Source organism: Caloenas nicobarica, chromosome 1, assembly GCF_036013445.1.
Source record: "Caloenas nicobarica isolate bCalNic1 chromosome 1, bCalNic1.hap1, whole genome shotgun sequence".
In the NCBI taxonomy this organism is placed as follows: Eukaryota; Metazoa; Chordata; class Aves; order Columbiformes; family Columbidae; genus Caloenas; species Caloenas nicobarica.
Genome location: NC_088245.1, coordinates 185,465,636 through 185,478,499, shown reverse-complemented (window position 1 = coordinate 185,478,499; position 12,864 = coordinate 185,465,636). Strand labels below are relative to the sequence as shown.

At 37.9% G+C, this 12,864-nt stretch overlaps 1 protein-coding gene across 7 annotated transcripts in view; it reads right to left on the bottom strand.

Moving 5' to 3' along the window:
- Positions 1–12,864, bottom strand: part of FNDC3A (fibronectin type III domain containing 3A) — a 122,550-nt gene that overhangs the window by 44,145 nt on the left and 65,541 nt on the right. For all 7 annotated transcript variants that reach the window (XM_065630369.1, XM_065630362.1, XM_065630392.1 and 4 more), the window contains 4 exons: positions 9,840–9,916; positions 6,535–6,772; positions 3,739–4,011; positions 1,653–1,711 (listed from right to left, as the gene is read on the bottom strand). In XM_065630369.1, coding sequence (XP_065486441.1) covers positions 1,653–1,711; positions 3,739–4,011; positions 6,535–6,772; positions 9,840–9,916 — 647 coding nt within the window. The remainder of the gene's footprint in view (positions 1–1,652; positions 1,712–3,738; positions 4,012–6,534; positions 6,773–9,839; positions 9,917–12,864) is intronic.

Sequence of the window (12,864 nt, the reverse complement as noted above, 5' to 3'; positions counted from 1 at the left end):
CCCATTTTGATGCTTGGACACAGCAGGATACCAAGGTATTCAGGAGTTCCTCTGTAATTACAATTACAATCCCTGCTTGGCCCTTGGAGCACTGTAGAATCACAGGATGGTTGAGGTTGGAAGGGACCTCTGGAGGTCCAACCTCCTTGCTCAAGTGGGGTCATCTAAAGCCAGCTGCCCAGAACCACATCCAGCCAGCTTTTCAATATCTCCAAAAAGGGATTCTCCACAAACTCTCTGGGCAACCTGTGCCGGTGTTCAGTAATCCTCACAGTAAAAAAGTGTCCCCTGATGTTTACAGGGAACCTCCTGTGTTTCAGCTTGTGCCCGTTGCCTCTGGTTCTGGTGCTGGGCACACCGAAAAGGGCCTTACTCCATCCTCTTTGCACTCGGCCTGCAGATATCTATACACACTGGTAAGTTCCCCCCGAGTCTTCTCTTTTCCAGGCTAAACAGTCCCGGCTCTCAGCCTCTCCTCACCAGGCTGAGGAACTAAAACCGGGGCCAGGTTGTCTGGGAGGTGAAAGGGAGAAGGTATGTAGCTGACAAATGGAAATGTTGAAAGCCTAATGATCATCTGAGCTTCTTTCGTTCTTCATCTTCTTTCCTCTATACGTCCTTCCTTCCATAAAACTTTTATCTTCTTTATTAGTTATGTGTGTGTGGTATGGTAAACTGAGGACAAAGGATGAAAAGCAGGGCTGCCTGATTATGGGGGAAGCAACTGACCAGACAAACCCATGGCAAGCTCCTCCTGGAGTTTCAGTTGTATGGACTTTTTGTAGCTTGTAATAGGGAACACAGACTGTTTTTACCCAAACAAGCTGGTGGACTGAGGACTGAGGTGCAGATTTTTGGAAAAGCTGTGCAAATCCTCAAAGAAGGGTTAGGACCAGGGAAGGCCCAGATGATAAAAGAACACAAGTCTGTTGTAAAATCAAAGAAACTGCTACCTTTGGCAACAGTGCTTTACAGATTCTCTACACAGAGCTTACGAATTACAATTTTACAAACTGAAAAGAAGTTGGTAGATTTTTCAAGCAAGTCAGTCAGAAGCCCTTTGCTGACAGTCACCTTCCTTGGTGAATTTTGTCTCTCTTCCCTGGAAGTATCAGAGATTCTTTGTGAAATCTGCCATACTTTTTCTTTACTTTTCAAATAACACCTCTTTTTTTTGGTGAGGTTTCCAAAACCTCAGGAGGATTCTCTCATGCCTACAGATACCTGGTGTGTAAAGTTGTTTCCCGAACAGTTAAAACTAAACAACGTTACAGGAAATGGAGAACGGATTTTACAGTAAGAGATGATGTTAGCCATCATCTTATGTTAAGCATCATCATCATTATGTTACTGGCGATGTTACAAGCTCTTTCTATTTATATTTTTTATAATTCTGTTAATGCTGAGATTTCACAGAGTGGCCAAGAAGAAGAATTCCATTAAAAAAAATTATCAAGACAATTCTAGCTTCATAAATGTTAATATACTGAAAATTACTTCGGTCATTTACATTTCAGTGACTGGAAATCAAGCGAATTTTCTTTAGTGCAGGAAGTTAAAGCTCATTTCAACTTTGAGAAAGAGAAGGAGCTGTAATTGTATAAACTAGCAACAGATACCTTCTGATTTTATGGAAAGCGTTATTTACTTACCACTGGCTTGGCTATATTAGAAAGAAGTGCTTCAAGTGCTTTTGTTTCTTCATCCTTTTCTTAAAAAACAAAATAAAAACAAATAAAAAGTACCTATGAATATTGTTCAGTGACTTTACAGTGAAAAAATTCTTCAAATTCAACAACTGTCCATAGATTAAAGTACATATAAAATAGAACACCTTGACAACTTGCATCCATCTAGAGCAACATAAAACCAAAAAAGCTCCCAAAGAAGTTGTTAGATAAAACTATTTCTAAATCTGTTCTATGACTCAATGGAATACAGAAAGCCCAGTTATCTTTCATTAATGTATAACTTTAAACTAACTACTGCTCTGAAGATCTTAAGCTGAGATATTTTCTGTAGATTTCGCGTGTAGACGCAGTCAAGTTACAGTACTTTAAATATGTTATTACACATCATGTGGAGGATTGCTGGCAACACTGTTGGCCTCCCTCAATTGCAAGGGGAAACCTTGGCTTAGCCTTCAGTTACATCTCAGGGAAAGACCCTAAGGTGTTTTGGTTCAGCTGAAGGTATAGCTGAGCTTTATCGAGGAGTCACTAAGTTTATAGAAAGAGTTTTATGTGCTTTTTCTCACACAACATTAAAATTTTATTATCTCAATCGTGTAAGTGAACAGGCTACTCAGTTTTGAAGGTGTGGCCAGGCTTCTTAAATTCACTTAACTTGCCTTAAACTATAAAGAAAAATGAAAGAAAAACAAAGCCTGATAAAATTATTTTAAAAACATGTCAAATCTGTTTAGAACTTTATATTTCTACATTTAATAACTAATTTAATGCATTTCTGGCTTCTGTTTGTTATCACAAATCTAAGTTACCATACATATTTATCCAAAATGCCCCCTGAAATAAATAATTTTGAAAAGTGGACTTTTCAATTTTTCATATACAATACTTCTAAGGAACAATTAATATAATTTTCATAACACATGTAAATAATAGTACATTTTATCACCTGTGCCTTGGTAAAGTTAGCTCACAGATAAATACCAACTAACAGAAAGTAATCTAAAGCCAAGACAAATGCCACTCTGGAACTACAGTGACAAGTATTCATTCAAGTTTGAAGCAACAGTTCCCAACTTCTGAATTCTGGTTGTATCTCAAAGGCGTCCCTTGGCACTAAACTTTCACAGGATACCATCTACACAGGTTTTTAAACAGCTTTTTTAGGTTGAGATTTCCTGGTCTTAGTTGGACTCACTTCCTTCACATTCCTCTGGTCTACAGCAGCCTAACATACATGGGTGAAAAATCATAATCTCAAAGAAAACTTCAATGAGTTAAGAAAAACATGGTTTATTTCCCTCAGGATCATTAGTTACAACTCCCTGTTCTGAGAAAATAGTACTAGACTGACCACAATTCTCTGTCCTCGAGTTCTGAATCTGAAGTGCTATGCCAGTGACCTGAAAGTTGCACAGTGACATCATCAGATTTGACGACTGTATGACCCAGACTGAGTGAATTCAGTCTATTTATGGTGAAATGAAGTTATTAATAATAAAGACAGTCCCTATGGAAGTGTCTTACAAAACAGGAACTCACATGGATTAGTGTGAGGACCAGTCTCTTGCTAACAAGGGCCTTCAATAATGAGTTGGTAGGGACAGGCATTATGTGAATGTCATATAACAACGGTATCTCTTTTACAAAATATTCCTCTTTAAGGAGTTGAATGTAGGTTTCCTGTATCAGATACCTGGTTCTGTCCATGTTTTCTGCAATATCAAGCAGGCCATCGATATTCAGTGATTCCTTAAAATGTAAGCACCAACAACTCCGGATAAAGCACAGATTTTCTTTAGACAGTGTTATTAAGTATGCCTAATAAGATCTGCTCAAATCTATATGGAGACTTGCAGTCAGTAGTTTTGTTCTCTTAGGCCTATTGTCCCAATATGAGGAGCGGGTTGATCGCTCTTAACTCCATTCTACGTAAGTCAGGACAGTTATGGGCTATCACTCAAGTTCAAAGTGTGTTGCTCTATCTACAAATACTCTGCCAGACATTGGACTTGCATAACACATATACGTTATTTTTGTTAACCCTTACCTTCTACTTCTGTGTCTGTCTGAGAATTGCTTTTTCCTTTACCCAAAGACTTGCTTTTGGTAGAACCTGTGCTTATTCCAGCTGCATCCTGTCCTTTTGCAAGTCCATTATGTTCACTTGTAGGAGAAGGACATTTCTGAGGAGACGATGGAGGGCTGTTTAACTTATCCTTCTGAGTTCCATGTCGATCTTTTAATTTTTTTTGTAACCTTTCGTATGTTTTACTAGACCTTTCATCTCTAAAGTTGGATCTTCCATGAGCAGGCAGAGTATCTAAATGAAAGAAGAAAAAAAAATCACTAAGAACAGAATGCAGTTAAAATACTGCTAAAAATGCTATGTGCTTTAAGTGCACACTCGTGTTTAAAATTAGGTCTCTGCTCCTATTGGAAAACTGAAGTTTCCAGCAGATAAACTAACATACACCAATTGGACATTAAAAACATGTTAGGGAAGGAAGTGTAATCTTTCCTTCCCACACCTTTTTTTCTACTTAAAAATTATTCTTAAAATGTTTCTGTAATCTTCCTTGAGCTGTAAGGCACAGGATAAAGTCAACACAGAAAAAATGTGTTACTTTATTACACAGGAGGAGGTTTGCTCTAATGCTGAACAGAAAATACAGAAGTTTAAAGTTTTGGAATGCAACTAGAGCTCTAATACTTTAAAAGTGCTTTAGCAGAAATCAACAGGGAAAACTCCCCCAGAAGCACTGGACAACTGAAAGACACTAGAAGATTGAAGACAGCATGGCTGGGTCTTGTAAGTACACTACACCTGTGCACAGTAACCCCAAGCGCTGCTGCAGTATCAACAAAGTCCCATTTCCAAAGCCAGAACGTGGCTTTGGCAAACAGTCAGTACCAGACTGATGAAAACAAATAAATTGCAGATTGATGAACTTTTCGGTCCAATTGTAACATTTTATCCATTTGCCTTTATGCTTAGAAACAGCTTACTAACTCAAGACTTAAAAACTGTGCACCACATGGCACCAACTCTTTCCTCAGTGTAACCCTATCCATAATAAATGAGGAAAGCTTTCAAAAAAATATATCCTTCAAAGCCAGCAATAGAATATATCCATTTTAAGGTAAGTTGGATCATTCAGTCTGAAGAATGAAGTTCATTATTTGTCATTCCTTATGTATGAGGAAGTATAGAAAACAAGATCAAATAAAAACTTCCTTGCGAGAAGGAAAAAAATCACAAAATTCAAGAACTTTTCGGTTTCTTTTTTTTTAGGTCAGCTTAATTCCCACAAAATTTGACAGAGAACTACTAGACCAGCTGTGACTATTTAGAAATTTGATTTTTACTATCATTAGAGATTTAGGTGCTCTTGTTAGAGAATCAGCATGCTTTAAGAGCTTCTGGGGGTTTTTTTTCCTTCTCTTAAATTCAGATTCCTCATATAGGAGCCTAACCATGGGCTTTGACTTCTGAAAGCCATAGCCAAAGTCAGTGGTCCAAAATTAAACATGAAATCTGTAGCAAATACATAACAAATTAAAGCATCCCTAGCCCTCTAATTCCCTAAATACAAGGGCATCTAACACATATATTTAAAACAAAGCAAAAACAAAGAATCCCACTTTATCAATTTTTATTTTTACATTAGCAGTTTAGCAAATTATTACTGAATTCATATTTAAGGAGATATAACCTAGCGGCGGAAATCTAAAAAATATTATTCACTTAAGTATTTGATGAAGAAGTATCCTTTATCTTTTATGCATTTAATTATCACGCTCCAATCTCTTAATTTAGCAAATGAAAAGCAAACAACTGCCATCTACAGGAAATCAAGAAATTAATAAAACTATAAATAAGCACCCGAAGAGTATCTAATAATGTACTTTATCAAAGTAGTGCAAGGAAGAAATGAAGTTCAACTTAAGAATACAGAAACACTAAGAATTCCAGAAAGATCAGGACATCGGTATATTCTTATCTGATAGCTTTGTTCATCATGACTAAGGACAGTGACTATATGGAGGACATTTTTAGATTATTTTAGTAGTATCACAGAACACTGGGAATCTATGCATCTACAGCAACATGACAAATTTGTGTTCAGTCTCCCCCTCCTCAGCTTCTAGCTTCTTTCTCTAAAAACAGCAACGTGGCACAGCTCTCTGAAAGTCTTTCAAAGTTGGCACCTGCTTTATAGCAGTTTATCTAAGAAAAGCAAGTCTACCAGAAAGGTAAATATTAATCTAAGAACCCAATCCCTGAGTTAACAGACACATACATTTTGCCACTGAACAGAATTAAAGGCAGATGTCGATAGAACGACCAAAGACAGCTTCAAGTACAGTTATTAAGTTAAGGCTGGTGGTATCTGATGACTCGAGTTAGACTTCAATAGGGACACTGCACTAAATGCATACACTTTTGTGAAAAATAGCAATTTTTTTTCATAATCAATACTAAGAATTCATGTTTCATGCGTCAAACAGGATATTTGCAAGACACAATATCTCAGAACAGTGCTCAGGTGTGGATTTAAATGCTGAATCTCAGGGGAAGACACCAGCCAAGTCACTACAAACCCTCCCTGCATTGCTTTCCTGGGCAAATCATAGAATAGTTTGGGTTGGAAGGGACCTTCAAAGGTCATCTAGTCCAACCCCCCTGCAATGAGCATGGACATCTTCAACTAAATCAAGTTGCTCAGAGCATTTATACATTTATACAGTCCTAAAATTTTATTTGGCCCTTTGAAGGCAACCACGAGGCTGATGTGGCCTTCGGTGAAACTGAGTTTACACCCCTGTTCTATAAGCTACTTACCCAGATCCCCATATACTTGTGAGGTGTGATACTGTGGAATGTACTGCGTTGCCATGTCACCAGCTCCTGTCACGGGCGAGTATATATGACGAGGTGGAGGGGGGATCATGGCTGGAAGAGGAAGGAAGCCAGGCAGTGGGGGGTGCGGAGGCCTGTGTATCACTGTGTGACCACCAGGATGAAATTCTGGAGCCTGGGGAACCACCACAACCCTTCGAACACCGTTATCCTCAATGACCTGTACGGTGAGAGAGACCACGCACAGAAAGAATAATGACAGTCTGAAAGGTATGTTTCTAAAGATACTTAAACAAAACTAGGAACGCTAAAACCCTTAAATGTAAGAAAAGGAAAATCGGAGAGCATAAGAAAAAAAAAAGGCACAAATAAAAGGCTACCTACGCTAAGCGTGTTAACTGCAACAATGCCATTAATTTCGCAATGTGATTGGGAAAAAGACCATTATAAAAAAAAAATCTAACTGTAACATCTTATAAAGAACCAGGTATATTTATGGCATGAGCCTAGCTTCTCCCCAGGGTCTTGTTTCTACCCTCATTCACATTGCTTGTATGCTGCACTGCTCCTAGGATTCGTTCTACAGCATAACAAGTAGATTGCTCCCTAGAAGTGATTTGGTGGGGGGATGGACCTCACTCTGCATAAATTGTGAGAGAAAAGGCACAACAGTGTCTGGTCTTAGCTCTGTGTCAAATTCAGTCCAGTGAAATTTTCTAAACGCTGAAATGTAGTTTTAACAATTCAAGCCCTTTTTGCTAACACACACAAAAAAATCATGATTTTATGAGCAGATTCAGATTATACAGGAAGCAGCTTCCATAAAAACCAGGCTATTTAGTTTACAATTTATTTGTTCTCTTGGGTTTGCTAATAGCCTGAGTAACTCAGAAATAGATAATAAATTCATAGCAGTATGGACCTTAAGCTTAATAGTGTAAAATGAAGAGTCTGACAAGTCTATAACTGTGCCTCGAAATCCAACGTGAACTCAATGGTAGGCCCCTACCAGGCAACTACACATAAAAACCCTCTAAAAAGCAGTAAGTGCACCATGTCAAGTATATCACCTTAAGTTAAAAAATAAACATGTTCTTTATCTATTATCCTTATTGTGCTAGCAAAACACATAGTTCTGGCATAGGCCTGCTTGGTTGAGAAAGCCAACCAAACATCTCTGGAAAAGTCCCTACAGACAATGAATACAAACAGCTTAGAAAGGATGAGTAGAGATGTGCTTTCCTTCAGAGTTTTAGAACTACGGTTACAAAAAGAAAGGGAGGGAGAAGTAAATAAATTTATTAATTGTTTTTTATTTATGTGATATAGGAAAAATAAATATGCTTTATACTGTAGTTATCCCCAGCTTCCAACAGAGGACAGTATGCTGTATCACTGCCAAACACGGACTGAAGCAAGTAGAGGCATAATAGAACTAAATGAAAATGGATAGACAAAAGCTGGTTATGCTGATGTTGTTCTTCCAGGCTGATGGCTTTAGACATTTAGCTGGTTTCCAGTTTCTCTCAAAACATATCTGGAGCTGCTGACATTTAAAAATACACTATGCCTGAAGAAATCATCTAAGTTACTTTGCTGGGAGTGTATTAAGTCTGGGATAACTCTTAGCTCTACAGTGTTAAGACTTTCCTGTTTGCAAGACTAGCATCGAATCTTGTGGCTTGTAACAGGAACTTCCATCATAAACCACAACATCTGGTATGTTTTGTCAGCAGTAAATAATTCAGAAGCCTTATAAACTACAGGTTTTCCTGGACTTTGATACTTCTACTCAGCTGAAAACACCAGACATGAGCTCATTCCACCTGTACTCTGAGCTCGTCTATAGACGTGAGGCACCTTTGGTTCAAGAGTCAGAGCTGTCTTAGCACAACACCTGCCTGTGCTAACAAGCTCCAAGGGAAGGCAAACCCGTGTGTCCCAGCAAGGCCCAGTCCTACAGCCTGTCTGTGGCAAGCTGTCCTCAAAGGAAGGATCAAGTAATTTCAAAAGATTATTCCAACTGTCACCGGCTACACGACTTTTTAAAAATTAAGTACTTCACCAATTGAAATTTACTAAGTATGGTAAAACTCAGAATTTCACTTATCTCAAGAATTCTTTCAGCTCTTTAAAAATGAATTCTAAATAGGAATCAAGACTTTTTACTATGACCTAAAGATAATTAGACTTGCATGATTATTTCAAATTAATTTTTTTTCTGCCTGTTTGGGCAGAAAACTATGAAGGATGCTTGAATCTACTTATCAGCCAACTTTGAACAGATGAAAGGCAAACCCACTGAACATTAGCCTGCCTTACCTAACAGCCTTTTCTTTTGCTAAAGGACAATTTTTTAATGCAGTTCAGATAATCTGTGTAACATCTGCTGGATATTTTGGGGGTTTTTTTGTATTTGACGTGTTGTGGCCTCTTTATTGTATACACCATGGAGTGCATACCGAGTCAGATGTAGGCTGGTCACAACAACAGAACATCACGAGAAATACATTATGGAGAGTGATATTCATCTGCTCTAACTTCCAGGTCTGATCTACCAAGCCCTAGGCTCGTTCTGTAGTTGAGGGGAAGAAAGAGACACCATCTAGAAGGCCACACATCTCATTATAATAGAGGTGTCAAAAATAGCCAAGAGGAATCACCTTTTTAATCTACTTGAAAGGATGTCCAGGTTATCTAGCTCACATTCAATTTTCAGGTATCTAAATTAGGAACCACATAGCACAGAAAATCAGAGCCCTATTTTAAGATAAGTTGTGGAAACCCATATTATACAATAATTTATCCCAAATGGACAGCTGACATTTTTTCCATGTTGTTTGCCACACTTTTTCTAACTGATCTGTTTTACTCCTTATCTCCAGGGAGCTTCCCAGACATGAACTATGTATGTATATGAAATTATATCGGTGCCAAAAGAAAACATCCACTAACCTACAATTCAGTACAGGTCCTACATAATGAACTACTTGGGTCACAGTTGTACTTTATATTCAGAGGGCATCAAGTACATTAAGATCCTGAACTCAACAAGGAACTGTGCTCGTTATTGTCATTTAAGTAGTAAATATATAACTAAACAAGCACATATGGAGCATGAAAAGTCTCCCATCGCAGAGATACTATGGGGCATCTCCCCTTATTTACGTGCTTGTCCACAGCAACTCTGAAACTTGACACATCAATTTACTGAAGTAGCTATTTTGGTTCTACTCGCTTAACTTGCATGAAAAGAAAAAAAAAAACAATCAAGTGAAGGGACGTACCTGTGGGGCATATCCAGGAGGCACATAAATAGTAGGCACTGAACCATTTGGGGACATCATTGGAACCTGAGCAGGACCTAAACGGGTTACAGAAATATTCAGTACAGCACCAATTAATAAGTTAAGAAAGCTCAAAGAACACACTGAACTGCAAAGTCTCTGTGAAAAATACACAAGATAACATGGATAAACAAAGGCAATGAACTGTGCAGATAAAATTATAGCAAAGGGCACTCTCGGAAATCTAAGAAACGGTCAAAAAAACTTCAGAAACTAAATTTTTAAAAAATCGCCCAGCAGATCTTTCTCTGCCAGTAAACTCACAAAAAGCTTATGTCAAAAGTCCAAAGAAATGTCCCAAGACGAAAAGAACACATGAGACTTTAAACCAGAAACAAACTCCCCATATTTGAAATAAATTGCTGAAATCAGATAGTATTCAGTTAAGCGATGCAAAGAAAATTACTTACAAAATTGCTGCTCTGTTACTATAGACTTATCACCTCAAGTGGTCTCAGAACCAGAGGAGAGAGAGGTGGCAAACAGGACACTAACTTAAGGTCACGGAGAAAGCCAATGCGTTACAAACCAGTAAGTGTGCTCCTGCTAATGGGAAAGGTTGTGATACCATGATGACCCTTGTACCATGCAAATGGGAACAACAGAGTTCGCAGACACTTAAATAAATATGACAGAAAGGGGATGTGTTAAGGTGGCATTTGTAGATAAAGTCCTGCCTGGAAAACCTGATACCTTCAAAGAGCACAGGGATGTTGTCACATACTTGGATTTTCAAAAAGCTTTTCACAATCTTTCTCAAAGACTCTAAAAGAGATAACGCTGCCTTTGGCTAAAAAGGAAAAAGGGCTTCTCAAGAATAGCTTGAGAACTGGGAACAAAGAAGAGAAGTGATCAGCTTTCAAAGTGCCTCGAGTTACCAAAGGAATCCCTGAGGCATGCAGAGATGAATCTATTCAATGCATTAACAAAATCTCTGGACAAGGGAATGAACAGCAAGGTGACAAATCCTTGGTATGCACTCAGAAAGCTGCAAAGGAGCTCACAGTACTCAATGACCAGACGATGAAAACACACAAAAAATAGTGCTGATAAGTAAAGAGTAATGCACCTGGACAAAAACAACAGAAGTATTTGTTTACAACAGTAAGCCATAAGTTAGCTGCAAAAAAGCAACTATGGAGTTACTACATATATTTCTAAGGAAATGCCAGCCAAGCACTGTTCAGTGGCATTTGCAGAAGGAAAGAGAACATTAAAAACCAGTACTAACGGTGAACAAGCAGAAAACATTATTACACTATGCTATAAATCCACACTGTACCTCAATACCTATGTGCAATGCTCGTCTCCACCTTTCAAAAAGAACACACAGAACTAGAAAAGGACACAAAAAAAGAGAAGTTTACAGTGGCTTTCCACCTGTTTATCAGGAAAGACTAAAAAGACCAGGATTCTTCCACCTGAAGATGGTTAAACATAAAAAGACTTGCAGCAGAGAAATAGTGAAAGACCTATAAAAAAAGCACCCACAAACTGCCTAAAAATGGGAAGATAGATCATTCATGGTTTCTCATGTGCAAAAGCCAGAGATACTAAATTATATCACCAGGCAAAATTTTTAAAACAGATACAAGGACTTTCTCACAAAATGCACAACTAAATTGTATAACTCCTTGCTTTAAGAACATCGTGGAAATGAAAGGTTAGGTTCAGAAGAAGTTAACCAAACTAAGAGAAGTAATCCATTAAGAGCTGTAAAAAAATACAAGTATTTCTTTTGGTGCAGGAGGCTCGAAACAAGAAAGTTACTCAGTGTGCCTGCCCTGTCCTCGCACTCTCTCCTTTAATATTTGATACTGGCCTCTAGGACAACAAACACACTGGCAGAGGCTTCAAGCGGGACCGCCTACAGGTGTCCTTACATTCTTGTGTTTAAAATACATAAGGCAACAATCGCTGAAGTTTAATAATTAAAGAAATACTGAAACACAATATAATCTGACCAGGTTCTGTGGCAAGTGGGATTCGGACACTTCAAGCTGCATTCTCCAAATTGCTAGTTCAGTGTAGTGAAGGTACCAAAAGCACCAAACCAACTCTTCCTGAATTTTCAGTAATATTTCTGAAAGGGTATCCATAACTCCACATTAATGTTCGTTTAAAACTCAGTTAAGATCTGCAAATGGAAAGTGCTAAGTAAATGCGAAGTACGGTACACAAGACTTGCGTACCTCATTCTTATAAGTATGAACTTGACAGAAAAATAAAAGTAACTATGTCCGAATGCCAAGAGCAGAGAAAAGGAAGAAAAAGCATTCTTTAAAAAAGTAGCATGCAATCCACCTTTATTACACATACTATAGAAACTTCTTTACAAGAAGAGACAGTATTACCTAAAAAGAACCACAGCTTTATTCTCAACAAAGCATTAACCCACAACTGGAGGATGGGGAGGAAGAGACTTTTTAAGAACAAGGTCTTAACCGGAAGATTAACTGAACTGTGTAGCAGCAAAGAATATAAAGACTACAGCAAACTACAAATTGAGAACTGAACCTTCTTTGTGTCTTTTTGCTCAGCTGAAACTCAAAAATGTTTCAGAGAAAGTTTCTCCTGAGTACGAAAGGCTACAAAGAAATGAAAGTGAAAAGCAGCAGAAGAGATACTGAAAGTGTTTTAGAACATTAGCTTACAATAAATTCAAAAACTTCAACAGTAATGGAAGTATATTTGTTATAAATTACCATTCAGCCAAATAATGGTTTAAGTTCTTACCTAAGAGGGCAGATTTTACACAGCTTATATCTTGGATTGCTTACTTGGAGGTTTTTCATTTTAAGCTATGTAAGTTTCACGTAAATTGAGAATTAAGACCACAGTTACTGGAGCTTTTTACAGCAAACTCAGCAGCTTTGGGGGATGAAGGAACTGTAACATGAACAGCCTGTTTCTTTGTGAACTGGTGGGTATTTCTGCATTTGGCTTTTTTTTGTTTTGCTTTAAA